At 58.8% G+C, this 24904-nt stretch overlaps 1 protein-coding gene across 6 annotated transcripts; it reads right to left on the bottom strand.

Moving 5' to 3' along the window:
- Window positions 1-8297: 8297 nt before the first annotated feature.
- SETD4 (SET domain containing 4) lies at window positions 8298-24094 on the bottom strand. Of its 6 annotated transcripts, XM_045852759.1 has the most exons (12): window positions 23474-23594; window positions 23085-23252; window positions 21259-21427; window positions 20593-20688; window positions 19632-19669; window positions 17644-17732; window positions 15938-16367; window positions 14248-14422; window positions 12418-12499; window positions 11826-11906; window positions 9567-9690; window positions 8298-8559 (listed from the first exon to the last, which is right to left on the bottom strand). In XM_045852759.1, exons 3-12 carry the CDS (start codon window positions 21329-21331, stop codon window positions 8425-8427), a joined length of 1323 nt encoding a protein of 440 aa, XP_045708715.1. In that variant the 5' UTR covers window positions 21332-21427; window positions 23085-23252; window positions 23474-23594; the 3' UTR covers window positions 8298-8424. The 6 variants fall into 6 exon arrangements, with proteins under 6 accessions (XP_045708715.1, XP_045708714.1, XP_045708717.1 ...); XM_045852758.1 differs by lacking the exons at window positions 23085-23252; window positions 23474-23594 and adding an exon at window positions 23635-24094; XM_045852761.1 differs by lacking the exons at window positions 23085-23252; window positions 23474-23594 and adding an exon at window positions 24041-24063.
- Between the last annotated feature and the right edge of the window lie 810 nt (window positions 24095-24904).

The following is a 24904-nucleotide window of genomic DNA, read 5'->3' as shown; positions in this document are numbered from 1 at the left end:
CGATAGAAAGGAGCATCTGAAATGTTACCTATGTTACTTTTCTATTGCTGCACAACACGTGACCACAAACTCAGGGACTCCATGCAATGCAAATTTATCGTGTCACACCTTCTGCAGACCAGGAGGGGTCCTGCCTGTCAGGCTTCATCTGAGCTTTTTGCTCAGATGGGTTCCTACCATGACGTAACTGTTTGCGTCACCCCAAAATCCACATTAGAGAGCTCATTATCCATGTGATGGGGCGTCTGGGCAGTGGGACCTTCAGGGGATAATTAGGTTTAGAGGGTGGGCCCCCCACCTGGGATTAGTGCCTGAAAAGGGAAGAGACCACAGCTTCCGTCCTCTCGCCTGCCGGGGGAGGCACAGCAAGAAGGCGGCCGTCTGAACACCGGGCAGAGAGCCCTCCCAGCCACGGAACCTGCCGGCACACTGCGCTTCAAGTTCTGAGACTCCAGACACTGAGAAATAAATGCTTGTTTTGTTTTTTGTTGTTGTTGTTGTTTTTTAAAGATTTTATTTATTTATTTTTTTAGAGAGGGAAAGGAGGGACAAAGAGAGAGAGAAAAACATCATTGTGCGGTTGCTGGGGGTCATGGCTGCAACCTAGGCATGTGCCCTGACTAGGAATTGAACCTGTGACACTTTGGTTCACAGCCCACGCTCAATTCACTGAGCTATGCCAGCCAGGGCGAATAAACGCTTGTTTTTCAGCCACCCAGTCTCCGGTACTTTTGCGACAGCAGACTGAGCTAACGCCGTCTCACAAAGCCGAAATCAACTTGTTACTCGGGTGCATCCTCCTCTGGGGCTCTGTCCTTCACTTCACCCACCTCTCAAGCAAGGGGCAAACGCGGTAACCCCTGGCGGATTTTTCAGTATCCGGGACAGCCTGGGGGACTGAGGACTCGCACGTGCAAAGGCCCTCTGCTCTGTCCCGCTGGGCGGCCTCTTTGCAGAAACTGTAGCTGTGACTCGCACTCCCACTGCTGGGCTCCGGCCGAGGAAACCCTACGTCTCCAGAAGGGAAGTCGTCTTGCCAAAGAAGATCAACCTTCACGCTGTTCCAGCAAGCCACCCGGTGTGCACAAATAATTTGTTATTGACAAAAGCATAAGAGTTCTGATATAACATTTAATCACACAGTCTTCTAATAACTTAGAATAGAGTGAATGCCGTTCCTGAAATATGGTCACTTCTGATGCACTTCTTTGATTTTAAAAACAAATAAACACCTGGCTGGTGTGGCTCAGTGGATTGAGCCCCTGCCTGTGAACCAAAGGGTCACAGGTTCAATTCCCAGTCAGGGCACATGCCTGCGTTGTGGGCCAGGTCCCCAGTAGGGGGCGTGTGAGAGGCAACCACACACTATGTTTCTCCCCTCTCTTTCTCCCTCCCTGCCCCTCTCTAAGGATATGTTAGTCAGCGGGACTGTGGTTACTGCTGCACCTCACGGAAGTGCACCAGATCAGCGGGTGGTGTACCTTCAGGCTGCACAGGTTTAACTGTCATCACATCTCGATGGGCGGCGGGGCACATGGAGGTATCTGACAGCTGCCATAGCACCGGCGAACTCGGGGACACCATGCTAAGAGAAGCCTGCCGGACACCAAAGGACAGCTGTCACAGGACTCCACTTACGGGAAACACCTAGAACAGACGAATCCCGGAGACAGAGCAGATCAGAGGCCGGGCCAGCGCTGTGGGAGGGGGAGGGGGAGCGCCCGCTTCTCGGGCACAGAATCCCCGTTTGGGGCGATGGGAAAGTTCTGGAAATAGACAGTCGCGACGGTTACACATTATACTCAATGCCACTGAACGGCTTATGTGGCAAATTTTACGTTATGCACACTTTACCACAATATTAAAAAATTGCCTTTTATAAAAACTTTATTTGTAAGTACAGGGGCTGGCTAGAGTTTGCTGACCCCTGACCTCGAGCTGCCTGCAACACCCAAGGCCCGAAGGGACTCATCACTCATGGCCCCGGAGCAACTGGCGGAGGTGGTAAGTGCTTCCCACAAGGCCCGCGATCCTGTCCCCGGGCTGGCCGTTTCCTCGCAGGTGCAAACTGATACACGTGTGGAACGTGGAGGAGGTCCGCTTATGCTGGGCCGTGACCGTAAAAAGCCTCCACACTCCATCGCGGACAGGGTGCTGTGGCCCTAAGAAAACACACGCGGGGCCGGCTGGGAGGCCCCGCCCCCACGCCCGCAGCGCCCCCAGTCACGTCCTGCCTGCTCCGGATCGAGGTCTGATCGATACAGTGCATCCGCCGTGCCGGGTCCCCCCCCCGCCCGAGGTCCCGCGTGGGGAAGCAGCAGAGGGCGCGTCTCAGCGCGCGTGGATGGCGGCCACCATCCGCAGGCGCAGCTCCACCCACAGGAACAAACGTCGCCCTGGAAACGGAAGTGAAACGCGAAGCTCGGAGCCGGGATGCGGCCGGGTAGCAACCTGCGAGCCAGCGCCGGTTTACGAGACGACTAATAAAAATAAATCGCGGTGGTGTTTTTAAAGGGACTTCCCTGGTGCTGGGGTCACTTCTCGGCGTACAGTAAATTAACTGTGAAGTGCTACTTCCTGCAGGGGGGGCCGTCCCCCCAAACATAAAGGGGTTATAAGGCTAAAAAACGCAGACACGCATCGTGTCTGCAGAAATCATTAAAAAAGATCAAATGTAATATTTTCTTTCAACATGGACAACCGCTTTGAGATGTTCCATTCGGGCAGACGGAACACAGCCCGCAGCGCCTGCCAATTACCCTGACAAACACCATTTGGGCCTGAGTGAGGCTACAAGTGAAATAAAACAGTGGGAGGAAAAAAAACAGAACATGATAAAAGGCATTTTTCTTGGTCTGCTGAGCACGTACAGTAAGTTATCCGTTCGGGAGGCGAGGTCTCGCTTCCTGCCAAGGACGGAGCCCGTGTGATCTGGAGTTCGCAGGTGACTTTTGTTTGACAGGAACAGGACGGGGAAGACAAAACTCAGCGTTCAGGTCCCTTCAAAGGGAGTCGGCTTTTTTTTTTTCCCCCTCGCAAAGAAAAAAAAATGCACGTAAACAAAGCAAAGCAAAGGACTCCGGGTGCCTTCCCTGCGTGCTGCCCCGAGCTGACCGACTGATGGGCGAGAACAATGCACCATGTCGGCCTGGCCAGAACCCCAGGCCGCTGCCGCCCCCACCCCGGGCTGCGACCGGAGGAGAGCCGGGAGCAGGTCAGTGCCAGCTGCGGGAGCCGCAGCCACAGGACAGAACAGGCTGCAGCCTCTGGTCCTCCCCACACCCTGGCTCCCTGAGGTTCCCCCGTCCTCTAAGCTCTGCCTCCCTGAGACCCCCAGAGGGCCTGAGAGGAGCCAAGAGAAGTCCGTCCCCACCCCAAGACACCGACAAAGCCCATCCCCGCGCTGGACCGCAGCGCTGCCGGTGGCAGCGGCGGGCGCCCGTGGGTGTCGACATCGAGCAGGCCAGGGCCGCGCCCGTGTGCAGGAGTTTGGCCGCGGCGTCTCTGCAGCAGGTGTTGCCGCCACCTAACCAAGCGGCCGCGCGGCAGTTCTGCCATTAAAAAAAAAAAGATAAAGTCACAAACTATGAAAGAGGGCCACAGTGAAACGTGAAAGCACGAACAACAAAACTCAGGGGATTCCACTGGGAGAGACGCACCATCTGACGACGCTGAGAGTGTGGGCGGAGTCACGGCCATGGTGCGCAGCAGGAGGTTTTAGTGCGTGTCTCCGTCCCGCGGGACCGTGGGCTCGGCGCCGCAGCCGCAGGCAGGGCCTGGGCCTCGCTTCCTCCCCCCCGCCCCTGCCCCCATGCTGCGTGTGTCACAGTGAGAGACCGGTTCTTGGGCAAATCATCATCAGCTGGAAGACACGCCAACTATTTTTAAGTCCACCACCACCACCACCACCACCACCACCACATAAACTCTGCACTCAGGAGCCGGGCTCCAAGGCAGGTGCCCCCAGTAAACGTGGGACAGTGCTGGCCAGCTTCCTGAGAGACCCTCCCTGGTGGCAGGGGCTCCCCAACAGACTCCTGTCCCTCCCCGGTAGCCAATAAAAGGAGGACGGTGGACTCTCCCAACTGCCCGCCGCCAGCAGCTCGGTCCTGCTGTGTCAGAGACGCGGCTGCTGGGTGCGGAGATGGAGTATTTCCTCTTGCACACGGCTGGCGCGTGTCCCTGCGAGTCACGGCGAGGCTGGGGGATCCCGGCCTTGCCCACTGGACCACGGCCATCAGACACGGCTCCTGACCCGGCCCTGAACCCTCGTTAGCCGGTCTGTTTTCCAAACCAGCAGCCGCCAGCAGCACGGCAACGCCGGGCAGACACACGGTCATTTGGAGGATTCTCTACTCTCCCAGTTGAGGGGGAGACCTTCCAACTGCAGCAGGAGCCCCAGCCGGGCCTCGCCCACCTGCTGCAGGGGAAATGCCGAAGAGGAAAACCGCCTCCACGCAAGGCGAAGCCGAATGTGTATGGACAACGGGGGGGGCGGGGGTGTCCGGAAGCAGAGCCGTGACAGTGGCATCCCCGACCTGCACGGGGAATTAGCCTTGACCTCAGGACCGGTAGTGGAGGCCTGAGAAAGCCCAGCAGACCAAAGAAACCATCTGAAAGGAAGCTGCCCACGTCACCACTCAGCCGAGCAAACGGCCCCTTCCCCGGCCCCTTCCCCGCTCGCCACAGGCCACACCAGGTCCCCGTGCTCGAGGCACCTGGTGGAGGGGGGTCTCAGGAGCACGCCCCTGTCCTTGTGCGGGCGGGCAGCTGAAGCTCCTAACCAGTGGCCCTTCCCCTTCGCCCGTCTGCCCGTGTGTCAGGACCTCGCTCTGCCTGCTCTCGGTGACGAGGCAAAGCTGGCTACCTGGTGCAAGAGATTCTCCCCTCCTCAAAAACAAGTGCCACAGATCGACATGTATGTAGGGCCTGTCCGCAGGCAGGGGCCGGCAGGTCCTGCATGGGATCGCCACCCCACCTGCGGGCCCACCTCACCGGGCCAGGCCCCTTCCCCTCGGACTAGCGTTCATCTGCCTGTGTGTCCCACCCAGGGAGGCCCGACGGCCCACGGGAGAAGAGAAACATCTGCATTTTATCTCAGCAGCAGCACACAGAGCCTGGTTGCTTTGCCCGACCCCGTCTGAACCGACCACACTGTCGCCTGCTCTGGGCAGAGCGGCAGGGAGGGCCAGCTGCCCCAGCTCGGCGGTGCAACCCCGCCACCTAGTGTACGGAGATGGAAGTGTCTCGGGCGCCCTGCGGAGCCCACAGCTGCGGAGCTCCACTCCGGGTTTTCTGGGCCTCCACCCAAGCCCGCGGGACCCTCGCGGGCAGGTGTGGCTTGTTTGAGGAGGAGCCCCGCCCCCGTGGAAAGGAGGAGAGGGTGCTGAGCACCTGCTGTGGTCCGGCCGCTCGCACTGAACCCAACGTCGAAGCATCGGAGCTTCGGGTTAATCTGTGCTCCACGAGTATCTCGGCAGCGCAGGTGGCGCCCCCTATCCCGCCTCCCCAAACAAGCGTAACTGCAGGCCTAGGGAAACCGGGGTGCTCCAGCTGGCAGAAGGGCAGCAGCCTGTTCCCACTGCCCAGAGGCTGGGAAAGGGACTGTTGGCACACGAGAGTCGGGTGGGAGCTGGAGGACCCCCCCACAGCCTGGCACACCCCAGAACAATTCAGTGAGACCCTGCGGTGAGAGGCCCGGCCTCGGCCTCTCTGCACCTGACAGGGAGGAGCTCAGCGAGGGGTCCCCATGCTCATGCCCCCAAGAGAAGCAATCGATGAGCACACCCAACCGGTGACATAGCCCTGGGACAGCTCAGACTACAGCAAAGAGGCAGCCCGGACACGCCGAGGACGGCCACAGGACAGTCTAGGAAGTGCCTGTGTCACCACCTCCCCAAGTCAAGGGCAGCTTGAGGTGGGGGTAGGGGGGGTCCTGCCCTGGGGAGGAGGGCAGGGAACCCCACAGCCTCCCCACTGTGGGGCGGGCAGCCCTCACCCGAGGTCCCCGGAGGTCTGCACCAACGCTGGCCCCAGCCGGCGGGGCTGCCCCGGGGCCCCCACCTCGTGTGACACTGTGTGTGACGCAGCGACACTGCGGTGGCGGGCACACTGGCAGGGCCTTAGAAAGGTGTGTTGGGCCTGCTTCTGTCCTCCTGACGTTCCCGGTCCCTTTAACTCACAGGGGACCTTCGGGGTCTACAGAAGAAGGTTGGGTTCCCTGGCAGCCAACAGGGCGGCACTCCCGGCCAAGCTCCACACTCACGTTCGTCACAGGCTTCATCGTTAGACCCCCCTCCGGGGCACGGAGCGGACGCCCTGCACCCCACGACCCGCGGCGGTGGGTCAGCAGCTGAGGAGCTGCAGAGAAATTCCCGCCCGGACGGACGGCTGCCCGGGGCAGAGTCCAGGAGCACGGTGCAAGCCGCCGCCGTCACAGAACCGCAGCTCCGACGTCCCGAGAAGCATCGCCAGTGCCCGCCGGCAGGCAGAAGCACGTTAGGGTCCCCGTCTGGGGAGGCCCCTTCCCTTGTTTTCAGCGTCAAAGACGTGAGACTGGAGGGATGCCTCCACTTACCCTTAACGTCTCGTCTGTCCCCTCGGGCCACTCAGCGTGGGAGGCTGACCACCCACCCAGCCACTCCGCAGTAACCGTCACCGGACACCGCCGGGGCGGGTGTGTTGGGAACCGCGGGCAGGCGCGGGGCACTGGAAAACCGGAGCAGGAGGAGACGGGAGACGGGGGAGGTCAGAGGGTAAGGAGGAGGACAGCGTCCGGGCACAAGGGCGGCACGGGCCGCGGCTCCCCGCGGAGAGACGGGCTCTGCTGGCTCTCAGTGACTCTGCAGGGACAGGCCAGGGGGGGAGGGGCCGGTGTCCCGTGAGCAGGGGTCTGCCCCGCAGGCAGCCACAGACCTCCCCTCCCCCCAAGGAGCCTGCCTGCGTGTGTGCGCCCCAGCGTGTGCACTCGCAGAGTCTCTCATCTGCTGTTTCTCGGACAAAGGAGATGGAGGCCTGCGGCGGCGGACGACAGGAGGCGTCTCACCCGTCGATGTCTCCGCACGGTCACTTTCCACCGTGGTTCGTGTGCGCGTGTCACCAGACACTACAGCCCAGCCACTGCCACCGGGCCCGCGCAGTGGTCCCCGAAAAGGGCTTTGTGTTTGAAAGGCGAGAAGCCACGTCGAGGAATGAGCATGTGTGGGCCCCAAGCACCCCCACCCACACTGACGGGGGCAGGAAACACGCGGGGGACGGCCCAGGGCTCGGCCCGCGACCTGTCTTCGTCCGCGGGGCGGTGCCGGGGCAGCACCACGCAGCCCGCTCGCGTGTGGTCTGTGGCTGCGGTGCGGGGCAGTTGGGGCAAGTGCTGTATGACCCCGGATGCTTAAAATGCTTGTTGCTTTCTGGCCCTTTATAGAAAAGTCTGTGAACCCCTGGTATCACAAAATATACTGCAGCTGTTACAAAATAAAGTCAACGCCAACTACGTATATGAACAGGACCGAATGTTGAAGGCACAATAATAAAAATGGCTTATTTCCAACGCTGCCTGCCTTCTGAGGTCAGTGGGCCTCATTACCTGGGGGAGAGGGGAGTGGGGTGGGGTGAGAAAACCTGGGAGGAAAGCAGGAGGGGTCGGGGCACCAGGAGTGCCCCAGGGGTGTGGACCCCCACACAGTGTGGGGCGGGACGGGCAGGCCCACCCCTGTGTGACTTACCCAGAGGCCCTGGAGGCCAAACATGTTAGGGATTGTAGGGGGAACGCCCCCCTTCGCACCCTGGTTCTGAATAGGATACAAAATAAGAGAGTACGGACAGAGGTCAAGATGGGCCAGCGGCTTTAGGTTCATGTGGTGCACCTACATGAACCCCAAGTCCGAGCAGACACCCCGAGGCCCACCGGTACTGGCCAGGCCGGGCCGGGCTCCCCCACTGGGAGGCCCGCACGGGACAAAGCCCGGGAGTAACCCTGAGAGAACCACGCAGCCGGCCAGGCCGTGCTCCCCCATCAGCAGGTAGAGGGGCTCTGCTGCAGGGTGCAAGAGGCCGGAGCACGTTTAGGAGAAACGCCCTCCCCCTGGGAACCCCGAGCGTGTCCCCCAGAAGGCTCCTGCAACACCCACCCCCACGCGCCCACGCGAGGAGGACACGTGGGCCCACTGAGGAGCTGCGTCCGCAGGACGGAGGCAAGGCCTTCACTTCCCGAGCAAGCGCCCCTTCCGCCCCAGCACGGGCCTCTCCCAGCCGCCCCGGCACAGCCACCCCTCAGCCCCACGGAGAACAGAGGGCGGGGAGAGTGAGCACGTCCATGTTTAATAGAAGCCGGACGCTGAGTGCGCCCGATTCTGTAAAACACAAGCCTCCGAGTAAAGCTGACCGAGGAGCCGCAGCCCCGCGGGAGCCGAGCGGGCGCTCCAGGAGCTACGCGGAAGCTGCCTGCAGGCAGTGGAGGGTGTCAGCAGTCGCCTGGAGAACCTTGAGCTCCTCCGTCCGCAGCGTTTCGACCAGAGTGAGCTGGGTCACCAAAGCCGTTTCTTTAGCTTTCATATGAGAAACCTGGAAGTGATTTTTTAAATGTTTTATTATTAAAGTAAAATATACACAAAACTTACCACTTCGAGCACTTTTAAATGTGCCGTTCAGTGGCATCAGTGTGTTCACGGGGCCATGCAGTCATCCCCGGAGCTGCTTCTCCATCCCGCACGGAAACTCTGCGCCCAACCCCCACCGCACGCCAACCCCCCACGCCCTCCCGCCCTCCGCTGCCCGTCCCCGCGCGCTGGCTGCTCCGGCATCTCCCGGGAGGGGAGCCACACAGGATCTGTCTTCCGTGCACTCGGGTTTACTTCACTCAGCACAGTGCTGTCTTCAAGGTTCATTAACACTTTTTAAATCCCAGTAACGCTTTCATTCAAACGAGCCGATTTCTCAGCTAATTGTAACATTTACTAAGTAAAAATAAAAGGAAACAGGACTTAAAAAGATCTATTACCAGTGATTCATGCAATGATCTGACCTATTCAAAGGCTCAGGGGCTCACGGACCCAGACAACAGTGTGGTGATTGCGGGGGGTGGGGGGGGGCCGGGGGGGGTGCTGTAAAGGGGGGTACATGGTCATGGGAAAACTACACTAAAAATAAATTTTTTGCCCTGGCTGGCATAACTCAGTGGACTGAGCACGGGCTGCGAACCAAAGTGTCGCAGGTTCGATTCCCAGTCAGGGCACATGCCTGGGTTGCAGGCCACGGCCCCCAGCAACCGCACATTGATGTTTCTCTCTCTTTCTCCCTCCCTTCCCTCTCTAAAAAAATAAGTAAATAAAATCTTTTTAAATAAATAAATATTTTTTAAAAGAATAAAATTGCCAAGAAAAAAAAATAGTAATATAAAAGGTTCAGACCCAACGTCAGCACTCAGAAGCAGATCCCACTGACGCCCCTTGAACTAAGGCATTAAGCAACGCCCTTGGGGAACCTCGCCCCTGCCCCCCGCAAGTCCGAACAAGCAACTTCTCCGTCAGAACGCTTCTCGAAGGAAAAGGTGCAAAGCTACGGAAACGTACCTTCTGAAGCACAGCATCAGTCTCCTCGATGAGATGACGGCATATTTTCTGAGCCACGTCCAGACTTGTCTTTTCGTTTGTATCGGAAACTGTTTCCCCAAGAAGTACTTTTTTCCAGCGTGGACTAGAACCAAAATAAAGTAGACGACTTTGACACCTCAGCACCACACCCCGCGCCTGCCCTGATTTTCCATGACAAACCGAACTCGCCCCCAGCAGGGCCGGCAGAGGGGCCACGGGGGATGAGCAGGGGACCAGGGGACCGGCACTCCCGCTACCACGCCGCCCCGTGTCTGGCGTGTCGGTGAGCCGGGTCACGTCCCCCGGGCTCGGGCACAGCCAGCAGACAGAACAGGAGGGCGAGGCCACAGCCAAAAGCAGCAAGAGGCAGAGAAGCAGCTTCTTCCCTCTCCCTAAGCGGCCGTCTCCCCTGAAGGACGGCCACCTGAAGGCAACAGGCTTCACAAGTAAGCAGCTCTGCGACGGACGGTGGGATTGGCGGGGGCGCCTCCTCCCCACACCGGCCACCCCGCAGCGGCACTGGGGACGTGGGCGGGAGGTGCGCTCAGTGGGCGGGCAGGGGTGCGGGTGTTTGGGGCAGGCACCGGGGAGCCACAGCAGGACGCTGAGCCCGAGGTGGCAGGGCCGACTCCAGACGCCGGGAGAAGGAGGAGTGGGAGGAGGGCGCGGAGCAGAGGCCGCGCTGCGGAACCCCAAGGGGAAGGGGCCCAGAGGGGGGGCAAGGGACCGCGACGGTCTCCGAGTGGAAGGAAGGAGACAGAGGCGCTTAGAAACGCAGAGCCGCCAGCCAGCCCCATGGGAGACGGTCTCAGACGCCTTCAGCTTCAGGGACAACGGCTGAAACTTCAGGGGTACAGACTTCCCAGGAAAGGAAGGCAGGAGACCACGTGCCAGGCGCAGTGGTTTGCACGAAACCACTATTTAACTCAATCTGCGCAGCCACCAGCAGAGAAAGCCCCGCTGTGCCCACGTCAGGCACAGAGAGACGCGAGTGGGGACAGCGGCAGGCTCTCCCCCGGTGACGCGCCGACGCGGGCAGAAAGGGCGCCTGCCAACGGGCATCAGGCGGGACCCCAAGGAGGAGGCGCTTCCCCTGCCACAGCCCCACGGGGCGGGGCGGGGGGGTGGCGCCAGGCTGAGGGGGGACAGCGGCCAAGGCGTGGCCCTGAAAACACCCGCCGTGGTGCGTGGTGCGAAGTGGAGGCCGGCTTGCCTGGGCAGGACTCACCCCCTTCCCCAAGGCCCCTTCCCCGAGGCCCCTTCCCCGAGGTGTTAAGGATGACGTGGACACACAGGAAAGTCAGGGGAGGGGCCAGGAAACAGAGGTGAAGAAGGAGGTGGAGGAGGAGGAGGAGGAGGAGGGAGGGAAGACGCAGCCAGGAGAGGCTGCCCTTTTGCCGCCGGCCAGCGCGCCCAAGGGTCTGGTGAAGGACAGGGAGGGGGCCCTGCAGGCCCAGCAGTGTCTGCTGACCACGCACGCGACCGTCTCCAGGGGCGCAGACCAGGGAGGGACTGTTCCCCCCAAGCCCCTACAGAAGAAAAGGGAGCCACGGCGCAGCACGGGAGGCAGCCTGGGGTGGGCGCCCCTGCCCACAGGCCCGCACTATCTCGCCCACCCTCCCCACAGCAGCTCAGGGACACCCCGCCCTCTCCAGGAAGTCCCCCTGCCCGCGGTCCCCCCTGAGCTTCTGCCACACAGCGAGCTGCTCCCCAGCTGCCCGACAGCCCTGGGCTGAGGGAGCTCTGGCCAGGGCCGCACACAGATGAGGGAGCGCCGCGCTAGGGGGAGGACCAGCAGCCCGACCAGGATGCAGGATGCGTGTCTATGCCAGGGGGGGCGCGGCGGGGCACTACCCTCCCTGCCCCCGTGAAAGCGTCCGGGCCTCTCCTGGGCCCAGGGTCGGGGTCTGCCCGGGGGCAGCCAGGGGCCAGGAGCTCCGCTGGCTCCGGGGAGGACCCAGAGACCCAGACTGCGCCGCGGACAGCACGGCGCCCGCGCTCCTGACGGTCCGCCCTGGACGAGGAGTGCCGGTCAGCGGGGGGGCACCTGAGCGGGGACTAAGCCGTTCTCCGGACCCTGCACTCCGACTGGGGTGCCAACCCCAGAGTTCCAGAAACGGTGAAGACTGGGAAGTGGCACCCCCACCCACGGGCGAGTGACAGGGAAGGCACAGCCCCACACACGCAGTGGCATTCCAGGTGGCGGCCACAGCCCGTGACCCTCACACGTGAACTCACAATTCTTCAGCCTGCAGACACAACAGCTTGAGGGCTGTGAGTAACCTCCAGGACGGTCCGTCCCATCCGAACGTCAAATTTCTAGAGTAGAAAAACAGGGACAAGTCCGTCACTTCAGCACCTCGTGGCACATGGCACATGGCTAAAGAGCAAACGGTTTCTCTAACGCGGCCGCCGAGCACTAGGTCACGAAGGCGAGAGAGAAAAACGAGTCTGCAAATACTTAGTGACGAAGCCCGAGCGACAGAAAGTTCTCGTGTGAAAAACAGACGTAAAGGGCTGCTTGCCGGTTGGTTCACTTGGGTACGCGGCTGACCTTGGATGAGGGGTCCCCGCAGCAGGGCCAGCGCCACAGGTCGCAGCGAGGTGAATGGCAAGAGTCCGGACGGCCCTGGGGGCCCAACCCCCCCGCCGCCCCCAGGCTGGGAGCCCCGCCGGGACGAGCACAAGTCACCGCACACGGCGCACGCTCGACCAACACCCGCCTGCCCACGCGCGAGGGCCGAGGGCGGCTCGTCCCCGCGGAGACCCTGACCCCAGCTCGGCCGTCAGACCCCCTGACGGAGCGATTCTCACAGGGGGGAACACTTACTCCGTGAAGCCGTGGTCCTTTAAAATGGAGATCTTCCTGCCCGTCTGTTTATCTGCTGCTGGGAGATACTGAACCAGCACATCTACACAAAAAAATCAGGCAGATTTAGGGTGTACTTCAGACAAAAATATAAGCCTTTCCTTCTCGGCTCACTTTCCCTCCCACTGGCAATCAAAACATAACATGCAAACAGTTTTACCTAATTCACACCAAAAAAAAAAAAAAATCTACCCGAGTCCAACTCAGTGAGGCCGCCACCAGCCCCAGCGAAGCCACAGGAACTCCAAGGTGGAGGACCAAACAAGCCGCCACGTCAGCTCGCGCTCCCACGAGGCACGCGGCCCCCAGAGGCAGGCCGTGGGGCCCGGCAGGACCGCGGGGAGCACACCGCCGCCGCAAGCGCAGGCTCCGCCCGGGGGCGAGCAGACGCCCACCACGCTGACCCCTGAAGCCGGCGCTCACAGCGGCCGGGTGCCCGTGACCGCGGTAAGCAACTGACAGTGAATGTGCAAAAATTAACAAAGCTACTTCGGGTTAAAAGGGTCATGAGGAACTTTCCTATTTTTAAATTGTCTTTTAATATTTGTTTTTGCTTTTTACATGTCAGGACAGCTAGCACGTAAACGTCCCCAAGTCGGCACTTCACGGCCGTCGGTGTCCCACACACCCACTCGGACCCTGGGAGGCTGCCTCCGGGCCAGGCTCCCGAGACGCCCGCGAGGCCCCGGCCCTGCTCCCCCAGTGCATTTCCGCACACGGCATCACCACTCCGCCTGCAGCATGGGGCCCTGGGGCCTCGACCGAGTTCCTCTTCCCGCTAGAACTCACACTAAAACTACCCCAAATCATACACCTGGTAAGTCTGGCCATTCCTTCGAGGCCTGAGACACTGTGCTCTGCCACTTCGGGAGAAGGGGAACTCCATCTTCTTCTACATACTGTCTTTCACGCCGTATTCAGGATTTTCACAGCATAAATCTAATACCTAAGTTACTACCTTAAAAGACAGCCACACCATGCCCTGGCCAGGCGGCTCAGTTGGTTAGAGCAGAGTCCTGATCCACCAAGGTTACAGGTTCAATCCCCGGTCAGGGGACATACAAGAAGCAACCAAAGAATGCGTAAATAAGTGGAACAACAAGTCAATGTTTCTCTGTCTCTCAAAAAAAAATTTGGTAAATAAAATTTTGTTTTAATTTTTAAAAAATAGCCATACCAATGATGATGGCTAGTTAACAGGTCACAAAAGAACATAAATAAAATCAGTACTTCAGCCCTGGCTGGATAGCTCAGTTGGCTACAGCATCGACCCAATACACCAAGGTCGTGGGTTCGATCCCTGGTCAGGGCACCAATAAAAGGGAAAAAAATCATTATTTCATTGTGGCACTAAACCCCAAAACAAAGATTATGTAATATATTTATCTCTGTGATTAACGCAGTGCTTTACATACAATAGGTGTTTAACACCTATTATTTGTTGCTTTCTAACCCTATTGTACCTCTAATGACAGTGAAATGTCTCAGTACAAAAATTTCCTTTCCTTTCCTTCTGTTAACACATTTACTTCCTCACTCGTTTCCTTTTCTTCCCCTCTACTGCCCGCCCTGACGCGATACAACTCTTCCCGGCTCTTCTTATCGTCAGTATTCATCAAACTTTGCTGCCCTCACTCTATTATCGCAACTACACGGTCAGGAAGAGCCAGGCTGCTGCCTAGGAGAGGGTAAACGACAGGCTCTTCAAGGTTTGCCCTTTTTGTTAAAACTTAACCTCGTCCCCAGATAGGGCAGAAAGGTCTACCACCCTAGCGACGCGAGCGCCCCGACCTTGGGCGACGTGCACGCAGGCGTGGGGGTTGCGGGGGGGCACGAAGCCGTACTCCAGGAGCAGCCGCTGGTTGTCGTGGGGGCCGTAGCAGATGAGCACCTCCTCGCGCGGCCTCCAGCGCGAGCCCGTCCGAATCTCGTAACAGCGCGTCTCCTCGTTAAATGCTGCGCTCACCTGCAAGGGAAACTCCGGGTGAAGCATTTTTAAAGCAAGACACAACAGCAGAAAGACTAGGTCACTGCACTGACTTAAGCCAGGTGCCCCTTCCACACTGGCCACGGACCTGACCCACAGTGCGAACAGTGCCCATCCCCACTCACCCCCCGGGGGAAGGAGTCCCTCGGGGTCCGGGGATGGGTGAACTCGGGACCCCTGACAACGGACCTCGGCTCGTGGACGGCCGGGCGGGGAAGGGCCGGGCAGGCCCCACAGGGCTGCTCCTGGGGGCAGCGTCACCAGCGGGAGCCACGGGAGGCAGGCTCCACAGTGACACGTCACTGGTTCCGGGGGTTCAGTGGAAGGACACGATTTGCCTGTTTGAGGGACTTCAAGGCTGGTGCGGGGGTGAGGCCTGGCAGGTTGAGGGCCCAGTGGGGGCAGCTCGTCTGGCTGCCGGCACGATCAGCCAGGGGGAGCCTGCCCCGCCAGCTCGGGGACCACCTGGGGAGAGCAGAGGGCTCCCGGCCAGGCCTCCGGGGCCCCGAGAGGCCCAGAGGATTTCGGGCCCTACAATTCGCAGCCTTTGAGCATGGTGTTACTGGCTGATACTGTCACCGGGATTTGGTGACCATTTTGTGAGTAGACAGGTATGGAGGAAAAGAACAAGACGACCTAGCTGCCCCCACAATGAGGAGGGGGTACAGGCACTGAGCCTCCTTACTTAGCAGCAGATCGCAGTAAGGCGAGGGTGGGCTAACAGGGTGTCACAGACTTCTCAGGGTGGTGCGGGGCATGAAGGGGACGGATGAGCACAGGTTCCACCCAGGGTGCCTCCGTGGGCACCTTGGGTGGGCACAGGGGTGCCTACACACAGACGCCGCACCCCCACAGTCGGCCTCCGCCCCCCAGGCCCACAGGAGGAAGCCCCTCCTGTGCCCGGGGCGGGCCTGGGGGACAGGAGGCTGCAACTCTCCACAGGGGGGTGCTTTCAGAATTCCCAGACGGCTTCTCCGCACACCGGCTCCCCGGTCAGCGAAGGCTGACGGAACGCCTGCAGCGCGGCAGGCCCTGCGTGGGCCCTGAGGGTGCACAGAGGAGCAAGGCCCAGCGCCGTCCTCTACGACGGCGGAGCCCACGGGGCCAGATGCCCACGCTGACCCGTGAGCACAGCACAGATGAATGCGACGGCGACACCAGGGTGGGAGGGAACGGGACCGGTGAGCAGGCCAGACCGAGGTCTCCGAGGGAGGAAGGAAGGGGGACTGCGCACCCCAGGTGGGGGAGGGCGGGTACAGCCCCGGGCTCCGCCGGCCTGGGGAGCAGGGGAAGCGGGCAGAGGAGGAGGAGGAGGGCGCCAGGAGGGAACTCGGGGCCGGGAGGAGAGACGGCAGCACGGAGAGCCGGCAGGCAGGGCCACCTGAAGCCAGCTGCACCCTTCCCCGTGGCTCCGCTCACGTTCCGGGTCACGGGTTCTACACGTCAGAGGCCTTCCCGTGGACACCGGACGTGCGTGCCCCCGTCAAGTCTCACCTGGACGGCGGGGCTGTGATTCAGCAGGTCCAGGTAGGGGGCCAGCACGCAGGTGTCTGGCTCCGCGGAGAAGCACGGCCTCCGCCCACGCGCCAGGTACACGGCTCTGGTGTTGACGGTGCCCCAGGCCCACAGGAAGGCGCCGTAGCTGAAGACGCTCTCCACAGCCTCGGAGAACAGAGGCTGCAGGGAAGAGAAGAAGGCCCTGGAGGCCGTGAACAGCTCCTGCACGCGGGCTCTCTGCTCCCGGGCCTGCGCCTTCAGAGGTCCTGGGAGCAGCTCCACCACCTCCGGCTCCAAACAAACGGGGCAGGAGTAGGCCTCCGGCAGCACCTCCAGGTAGGGCTTCCAGGGGGACCGGTTCCCGGCGTGCTTCTCTGCGATCAGGAAGGCACACAGGGCCACCAGAGGGGACGGAGGAGGCTGCCACCTTTCAAAACCGAAAGCCAGAGTGACGGAGTTACCTTCACCGGAAGTTACGGACCTCCTGGTGGTCTGCTAGGCTCCCGGCGGGGCTGGGCCCCCTTCAGGCGCAGGCGGGTGGGCCGGCGGGCGGGTCTTCCTTCTCCAGGCTCCGCCTCTGCAGAGCGCCGACCCAAGTCCCTGACCAAGTCCCTGATTGTCCCTCATGTCCATCCATTGACACGAGGACAATCTCACCAACCTGAGTCCCGGCTCTGTCTGCAAGGGATTCCTTTCTGCAAAACACCTCCTTGCTTCCAGCCTGGCTCTCTGCTTTTAAAGCCTTTGGTGGGAGTCACCTGTGCCACTGGGGTGCTGCTATAAAACGTGGTGGACGTGGAGGGGCTGATGGAAAGAATCTAGACCCGCCCATCCACTGGGTACACGTGGCCATTTCAATTCTAACCCTAACTCACCATCTCTACCACAAATCATACCCTGCGGTGTTCTCGCCTGTGCCCAAGAAGATCTCAGGCTGCAAGGATGTATTTAGCAAGTTCACACTGATCTTTCCAAGCCCAGATCCCTACGTTACCATACGGCCCACTCAGAACTTCAGGACGACACAGAAAACACTGACGCCACTGAGGGCGCCCTGGCCTCTACTCAGGCCAGTACAGAGGCGCCAGGCCTCCTGCAAGGCGAGGTGGGGCCGGGGGCGGGGCGCACCCCGAACCCCGCCTGGGTTAAAAGACAACACGATCTCGCAGCCCTCAGGATGTAGGAAGCCCTTCTGCGGAGGCTGTCCCACGCTCTGTCCTCGGACGGTCCCCGAACAAAGGCCCACTGCAGCATGTGACAGGAAGAGTTCTCCACTGCAGCGCTGGCCTACTCCCTGTGAGCCTAAAGAGAACTACCTCTTTCAGGATGTCCACAGCCCTTCAGAGTTGAAAGAAAATTCAAGCAAATACCATAAGGGTAAAAGCAAGAGAGTAATCAGTATTCGTCAAGCTCCACTATGACAGAGAACAGAGTCAAGGCCCTGGGCCGTGGTGTCCCCCTACGACCCATTTAATCTTCACTCTCTGCGACAGGCCAGGATGCGAGCCTCCTCCCAGGCAGCCTGCTGAAACCTCTGCCACGCAGTTTACAGTGAGCTAGGACAGAGCTTCCGCATCGCCGCAGGGGCCAGCTCTGCAGAGGGGCCGGTCCTCTGAACTCTGGCTCAGGCGACAGGTCCACCCACGACACAGGCGTGGAAGGGGAAGCGGGGGCGCCAGACGAGCACATGTGCGGTCACTTACTTAGCGACGTACGCCCCCAGGTAGCTCCTGATCACGGTGTCCGTGGTGAGCAGGCAGCTCTCGGGCAACGACAGAATCACCTGTCCCTCCTTTCCAAGAGAGGAAGCCAAGTTTAGCACACCCGGGCTCCGGGAACGGCCGTGGGCACGCATCTCATCGGGTCCCCTTCCTGCCATCCTCTCCCCGAGCCCGGGAAACCCGACCTCAGACCACCCCAGGGCCCCAGTCGGCAGGCGGAGGCGAGGCTGCTCCCACGCAGGCCCTGTGACCCCATGGGAATGAAAGGTCCGTGACGGGACTGGCACCCACCCCAGTGAGCCTCTCACCAGAAAGGGAAGCGGGAACACTCGGACAACGCGAACCAAACTGCCCCTTCGCCGCCTCAGGCCCAGAAATCGTGCTGCCTTCGGGAGGCAGACAGAAGCCCCCGAGCCCCCACCCCAGGCCCCTGCGTCTGCAGTGTCTGGGCCAGGCCGCAGCCTCCGCCTGGCACAGCCGGTGCCCCAGCTGAGGGCAGGGCCTCGTTCTGCCACCGCAAAGGGACAGTTTTCCAGGTCCTCCCCCTGGGACAGAAACCCAGGAAGGAAAACTTAGATGCCCGCCCGGTGCTGACGGCAGGAGCGCAGCACTAAGAAGCCAGGTGGAAGACCCTGCTTTCGCCGTAACGGGCGCCAAGGTCAAGGTTTCAGCCACACGCTGTCTGGGCTCCACGTCTGTGAGTCCAGAGCAAGCTGGGTGATGGCTACTGCCCCTTCCTGCCCCGACAGCCATGGCTTTCTGATTTGTAGAGAACCACTTGATAAAACGTGCTGTATCTTGGGTAAATATCTTCATCCTCAAAACTCATCAAACTGGATACTTCAAATCTGTGCATTTTGTCCTGGCTGGTGTGGCTCAGTGGATTGAGCGCCAGCCTGCCAACCAAAGGGTCACCGGCTTGATTCCCGGTCAGGGCACATGCCTGGGTTGCAGGCCACGGCCTCCAGCAACCGCACATTGATGTTTCTTTCTCTCTCTCTCCCCCTCCCTTCCCTCTCTAAAAATAAATAAATAAATCTTATTTAAAAAAAGGAACTAGGTTTCTAAAAAAAATACAAATAAAAGGTAAACTATTTTACACTAAAAAAACCCGCAAACACATTAGGGCATGGCCGTGTGGCCGCACAGAGGTACGATGGGAAGGACAACGACCCTGGGCCCCGTGTCACCCGGCAGACACCTGGGGGTGAGGAGCCAGCTGGGGGCCATCTGGGGCCAGGCTCTAGGGCCCCCCGCCCTGCTCGCTCCTTCTGCCCCCTCCGCTGGGCCCGGTCTCTCCGGTGAGAGCAGCTCCCTCTCCGAACTCTGAAAATCCGATCTGACTGATATAACGTGTGCCATGGCAGAAACCGCCGGCTGCCACCGCCACTGAGCCACCGAGCCACCAAGCCTCCGCCCCCCTCACTGCCGGCGGGCTGCGCCCCTGGGCGGGCAGACGAGGTGAGGCTGGAGCGTCCTTGGCGGGAGGAAGTCTACCCTTCCTCACCCCTGCTCGGTCCTGCTGGTCCAGCTCCAGGCACCCCACAAAGGACCCAAGGGTGTCAGCCCCATCTAAGGACGCAGGCAGAGAGCTGCGCAGAGCCTGGGCCATGGATGGCCACGGATGGCCACGGACCACCGCACCGGCCAGGCGGCCTACCCAGGCTCGTTCGCACGAGGGCAACAGAACGTCTCCTGTTTACCCACTGCTACTTGGGGTTTGTCTCTCGTATGCCGCGAACTACATTCTGCTGACAGAATTGTATCAAAAAGTGTCTACCAAGTAAAAAAATGTCTGTATGGATGTCTGAAATATTTTTAACCCACTTGGTTTAAAGCACAGTAACAACCCAGCACAACCGACACTGGGCTTCGGGGATAAACAACCCAGCACAACCGACACTGGGCTTCGGGGATAAACAACCCAGCACAACCGACACTGGGCTTCGGGGATAAGAGAGAACTCTCACCTGCAGGGGTGTGGTGCTCATCAGCCCTCTGCCCGTACCTAGGAACACCGAGACGGAGAAAGGGTTTAAATCCTTTCTGCCCCCGGGGCTCAGGGACACCCTCCTGCATAAGGGACGCGAACGAACTTCAGAATCCCACAGAGCTAAAGCCGGGGTCTCGTGTCCTCTGACCCCCGAGGACCCAGAAGCTCTTCCGGGAAACGTCCTGGCCTCCCTCTGGGTATGCGACCCTGGCGGACACCATGGGCTTCAGAGTCAGGGCCCAAAGACCACGGACTTCCGCAGGTCCTCTGCTGGTGCGGGACCTCTAGGTGGGCCTCTCTCCCCAGGGGCCTTACCAGCCTGGGTGGGGGCAGGGCGCTCCTCCCACTACCCACCCGACCTCAGAGGCCTCGGGCCCCTTTTACCAGATCCAGCTTTCCCCGTAACGACTTGAGGCCTCTCTGACTGACCGACCGACCAGTAACGCCCAGTAGGGTCCCACAAAGCCTGTGGACTGCACCCTCCCCTCCTTGCCCAGGCAACCCATTAGACTGGGTGCTTTCCTTACCTGGGCGAGCTGCGTGGGGTGGGCCCAGCGCCAGCAGCCCCCTGGGAGCCAAGGCCTTGGCCAGGGCACGCACAGCCACAGGGTCCCCACCACCACCGCCGCCGCCATCCGGAAGGCTGCCCCTGCGTGCCCGCAGCCCCCCTGCAACACTCAGAGGGCCGCTTCTCTGGCGGGCACTCGTCCGACATGGCCCGTGATTACTCTGTGGGTCTACAGTACTCATCTCTTCAAGTTCGCAGCTCTCGACCTTTTATGCCTCGACCAGGAGGAAACACGACTCAGCAAGGAGGCCCGACACCCGGTACAAAACCTGCTCCCAGAGAGAGCAGCACTGCCGGCAAGGCCGGCCCGCGCCGTCCCGTCACCTGTGCCCACGTGACCAAGGGCACGGGGACCGAAGGCCGGACTTACCTGGGAAGCGGGCAGGCACCAAGTTTGCACCTTCGAACTTCCTATCCTTCAGCCACTTCTTAAGCTCTATAAACTCAGGCCTGCAGCTCTCATTCACTGGTCACGGAGAGAAACAACGGTAATTAAATCCCTGTACAATCAGATCACCGCCAAAAAGAAAATCTCTGATGAACGGCCTCAGAGTTATCATAAAAGGGAATACATTTTTAAATGTACAATGTAACTAAAAAGAAAAACTATAAAACCATCTCAAAGAGGCAGGAAAGCAACTGGTGAAATCTAACATTGTGAGATAGTACCTTCTAGCTAGCCAGGCACTTTCCTGTACAATGGGTCATTCAAACTGGGTTACGCCGAACTCAAAATGATGGCTTTACATACACACAAACACTGACACTTTGCGGGTAATCAGAGGTCGGCAGAGAGGTTAGGACTAGAAAGAGAACCCTGGAAGTCACCCCCAGAGCAGACGCAGCTGAAGCCAGGATAAATACATCTACACCCCCACAAGTTAAAAAGAACACCGGGGCACAAAGAGTTTCCTCTGAGAAACATTTTCTGTGAACCCTGCCTGCGTGCCCCTGACAATAGCTACGCGCGCCTGTTAACACCAAGCAACAAAAAATTCCTTTTTCGTCGCTGGCACCAAGAACATCAAAGTTGTACCTCCTCTTGATTCAGAACTTCTACGGAGTTTTCGTCTTCTCCTCCGGCTTGTTCTTCCTCTTCCCTTCTTCATACTGAAATCGCAGTTTCTGTTTAGGTGTCCGATCTAAAATAAAAAGCATCTCCTTTGCCTTTTCTCCCAGTGTGTGATAATCACTGCTCTTTGTACCTAGAAAGACATAAGCGGACAAACATATTTTATCTGGTAAACCGTTTCTCTAGAGTGTTTTTGTATACAGGGCATTTACAGTAAGAGCTAAATCACGATCCCTTGTGCAGGAATGGAATGCCCATTAACAGTTCTATCTTGAGGTCCTACTAAACGCTGATTAATCCGTGTAAACCCTTACAACTGATTTGATGATAATCCTGTGCTTTGGGGACTCACCCACCTCGAAACTAATCAACATTTACTCAGCACGGACCTAACTACACCTGTGAACAAGCGGGAGCCGTGAAGCCCCCATCAGCCAGGAAGTCTTGGAGAGAAAAAACAAAAACAAAACACGACCCTGAAGTAAATGTAGTTACATGGGGTTTGCAAGAGATCAGGGAGAGAATGAGAGCCAACAAAGCAGACAAAACAAAGACATAATAATAAAATCTAAAATGATTGCTAGAGTTTCCACGTTACTTCCTCAGAAACATCAGCATAGAATCCATTAAAAACGACCGCAGGAGTATTACCCAGCAAGAAAACATATGGGAGAAAATAACAGGGAGAAAATATATGCTAAGAGGTAAGTAACACTGTCCAAGATATATATTAAGTGGAAAAAAAAAACAAAGTTGCAGAACTTTACAAACTCAATGATTCCTTCTAGGTTTGCTTTTGAGGACATTGTAGATGTTTATAAAACCAAAGCATTTAAGGAAAGATATTCAAAGATGTGCAAGAGGGAGGGGCTTTTACTATTCCTTTTGTATCCTCCTACTCTGATTTTTACATATGTTTGAGTACATAATTAACATAGTATGAATGTAACAGGGTGCAGCCAAGAGTGGGGCTCCAAGTAGGGGTTTGTAATAGGGTCCACAAGAGCTTGGAGATCATTGGCTCCACACCACAGTGCCACACCTGCCCAGAATTCGGGCAGCCGTGACCAATTGTGAGAGGAGCTGGAAATGGGGCAACAGAGGAAGACTGGCGCTGGGATTTAAACGGAGGCTGGGCAGCCATTGGGCGTCTCTCTTTTTGGGACCACGCGTCTATGTAGGACCATGCGGCTTGGGTGAGAGTCAGGACCACCAGGCTTTGGAAGTGCTCCCTTTTGCCAGGTGGAGGGTGCCGGGAAGACTGTGTACATTTGTGGGGAACTTTAGTTTGTGTTATATCAAATAAATAATAAATTCCTTTCCTTCTCACTGATCTCTGGTATTAAGAGACATCTTTCCTGTCCTGGCTGGCGCAGCTCAGTGGATTGAGCGTGGGCTGCAAACCAGGCATCGCAGGTTCGATTCCCAGTCAGGGCACATGCCTGGGTTCCAGGCCACAGCCCCCAGCAACCGCACATTGGTGTTTCTCTCTCTCCCTCCCTCCCCCTCCTTTCCCTCTCTAAAAATAAAGTAAATAAAATCTTTTTTAAAAAAGGACATCTTTCCTCAGGCTGTGGGCAAAACGAACCCAGTAGGTGGGGAGGAACCCCTGGAGAAAAAGGAGGGGTCTTTTATACCATTCAGCGCCCCCCTGCCCTGTTCTGTAACATGAATACTACTTGCGTTCATATATGTGCACTTCAATTATACAACTGTTTTTCAAATCTCCTACTAAGGCCGGGCAGAAATGAGTAACAAGACAAGAGCTCCAGGCACTATTAACAACCCACTTCGGCCCTGGAAGTGTCACTGTTTCATCTACGAAAAGCTGGCAAGTCGGCTCCCAGGTCAACCAGGCTGGGGGCCCCTGTCGTCGGCTCTGGTGCGCAGCGCCCTGCTCGCAGACTGAGTCCCGGCTCGCTGCGCGCAGGACCGCGGGTCCGGCAAGCGAGCTCTACCTGTGGAGCCACGATGACAGCCCGGTTAACGCCACCGTCCTTCCTCCCAGTCCGACCAGCACGCGAGCGGTCTGCAGGTCCCACACGCCGCCCTCCCTGCGCCGCCGCAACAGGCCGGGCGAGACCCAGACCCGGCTGGTTACAAACCCCCGTCCTGAGGCTCCTTCGCATCCCGCCCCCCGCCCCTCACCAGCGCCTCTACAGAGGCTTCCTGGACCAACATTCGCCAAAAGTACTAATGCCGGGCCTGGCGGAGGTATGCGACACGAACTCAGTTCTCCTCCTTACACCCCAAAATTAAAATACAAGAACGCTCCAGCACGAGGATGCTCCCGTTACCCGGACAACGGGATGCCCGGACCCAGAAGTGCTTCCGGCTCACCTTGGAGAAGGGCGCCGGCTTCAACATGGCGGCGGGGCAAGTGGGCCCAAGGCGCGTGGACACCGGGAACAGCACCCAAATGATCGCGAATTAAAGAAACGGGCCGCGGCGGCAGAGGGAGGGGCTGGGCGCCGTCAGGACTGCATGGAGTCTTCACCAGCCGAAACCAAGTCCTCGCTTGCCAGGAGGAGCCCCCGTCTCCCCAGCTGGCTACTGCCGGGCGCATGCGCAGTGTATTTCGGATGCGCCGAGGACGCCCAGACCCGCCATGATCTAGGTCCCCGGACCCCAGTTGAGGGGAACCTGCACTCTCATGAGCCGACCTGCGGAGTCACCTTTTGCCTGCTAAAGGGGAGGAACCTCCTAGGCGCGCACCTCAGGCCAGACCCTCAGAACAGGCACCCACCCTTTGGTCCGCTGACCTTCACCTCGCCCCGGAACCAAAAAGCCCTGGCAGCCACAGACTCTGCCCGCCCCTACTTCCCCGACGGCCCAGCTCCGCCCCTTTGGTTGGCCAGCCCCGCCTCAATGGCCTAGTAGTCCGACGATCAACCTTGCAAGAGAATTCCCTAGTTTTTAAGTAAATACTCCTCCCTGCGAGATGGAGCTCAATTTCTGCCCCACCCACCCCACCTTGATGATAAAATATGCACAGTGACTTGGTTCTAAAGAGTACTGAGCGGTATAAAATGTGGGGGGAAGTGCCCTGGCTGGGTGTCTCAGTTGGTTGGAGCGTCCTTCCGTGCACCAAAAGGTGGCAGGAGCCAGGTCAGGGCACATACCTAGCTTGTGGGTTCGATCTCTCATTGAGGCACTGTGGGAGGCAACCGATAGTTTTCTTTCACATCGGTGTCCCCTCACACCCACCCCCTTACTTTGGCTCTGAAATCAACAAACATATCCTCAGGTGAAGAATAAAGTGGTGGAAAGGGATCTTCGAGCAGAGAAACCTGACAAGCAGTGCAGTGGCCCTGTGAAGAGGGTTAACCTCGTGTGTGATGAATTATGTGGATAGGATGCCAGGGATGTAGGGAAGGTACTTTACTTCTGTGGTGTTCCTCTCCAAAGCCCCGGAACCCCTGTTCTCTCTTGGAAAAAAAAAAAAAAAATCATCCTTGGTTGGTGTGGCTCAGTGGACTGAGTGCCAGCCTGCGGACCGAAAAGTGGCAGGTTCGATTCCCAGTCAAGGAACAGGTCTAGTTTGCAGGCCATGTCCCCAGCTGGGGGCTGAGAGGGGCGATGTTTCCCTCCCTCTCTTTCTCCCTCCTTT

The sequence above is a fragment of the Phyllostomus hastatus genome, unplaced genomic scaffold (genome assembly GCF_019186645.2).
Source record: "Phyllostomus hastatus isolate PE091 unplaced genomic scaffold, TTU_PhHast_1.1 phas_contig_948, whole genome shotgun sequence".
NCBI classification, from domain to species: Eukaryota; Metazoa; Chordata; class Mammalia; order Chiroptera; family Phyllostomidae; genus Phyllostomus; species Phyllostomus hastatus.
The sequence above is the reverse complement of the archived record's forward strand: the minus strand, read 5'-3'. Positions and strand labels throughout refer to the sequence as shown.